This window comes from Octopus bimaculoides, chromosome 3, assembly GCF_001194135.2.
Source record: "Octopus bimaculoides isolate UCB-OBI-ISO-001 chromosome 3, ASM119413v2, whole genome shotgun sequence".
NCBI classification, from domain to species: Eukaryota; Metazoa; Mollusca; class Cephalopoda; order Octopoda; family Octopodidae; genus Octopus; species Octopus bimaculoides.
Window position 1 is genome coordinate 146044146 of NC_068983.1, and position 1061 is coordinate 146045206.

Here is a 1061-nt window from a genome sequence, read left to right on the forward strand (position 1 = left end):
AGGAAGAAAAAACTGCTTATCTAACTCTCTTCCGAAATACGCCAACACAAACTGGAACACGCACATACATATGCATATGTACACACACACACACACACACAGTGGGACAGACGCACGCAAAGTATGAAAGGCGTGGTCGGACACATGCAAGTGTACGTGTCCATCTTATGCATGTGTGCATGTGAGTATAGAGATGTCTACGTGCATGCGCATGCATTTAACTGAGTGTGTGTGTGCGCGTGTGTGTGCGTATGTGCGCGCATGTGTGTCTGTGTAAGCGCGCGTGTGTGAACTTGTACATGTGGAAATGAGTGTGATAAAAGAAGGCGTGATAAGGAATGTGATAATCAAGCTGGTATCAAACTACGGTGAAGTATTGTTATTCAGTTTGAGAAGTATATATAAAAAGAAATCGCTTATCGCCATTCAGTAGTCACATACCAAAGCTTCTTCCCCGGATTCTCTAGGACGTCTCAAAATTTTTTTCACAGTATAACCAAGAAGAATGGTAAGTAAACTAATGGCCACCTCTGACTGTCTCTTCTACTTTTACTTTCGCTATCTTCTTTCATTATTTATTTCTCTATTTCTCTCGCTCTCTCTCTTTCTCTCTCTCTCTCTCCATCTTACTCCGTCTCTCTTTCTCTTTCTCTCTCTCCCCTTCTCTCTCACACACACACGGTATATGCATACATGCATACATACATACAGACAGACTGACTGACAGGCAAACAGACAGACATATACACATACACACATTATATGAAAACATTTGCTTTGCTTATATATTCGAATGAATGTAATTTATATGGGAGTGTTTATATGTACTTTTGGTATATAGTTTGGCACGTATACAATATACACGCACACACACACAAACATATATACTTACATACATAAACACATGCATACATACACACGCACATATATATATATATATATATATATACATACGTATGCATACATGTATACATACATATATATATATATATATATACACACATATTTGATAGTATAAGTGTGCTTTATAAGTTTGGTGCTTTACTATGAACATATATATA

At 37.3% G+C, this 1061-nt stretch overlaps 1 protein-coding gene across 1 annotated transcript in view; it reads left to right on the plus strand.

Moving 5' to 3' along the window:
• The first annotated feature begins 358 nt into the window (after window positions 1–358).
• The window catches only part of LOC106869081 (uncharacterized), a 19967-nt gene continuing 19264 nt past the window's right edge, over window positions 359–1061 (plus strand). The window contains exon 1 of the mRNA XM_014914607.2: window positions 359–508. Coding sequence (XP_014770093.1) covers window positions 506–508 — 3 coding nt within the window. The 5' untranslated portion in view covers window positions 359–505. The remainder of the gene's footprint in view (window positions 509–1061) is intronic.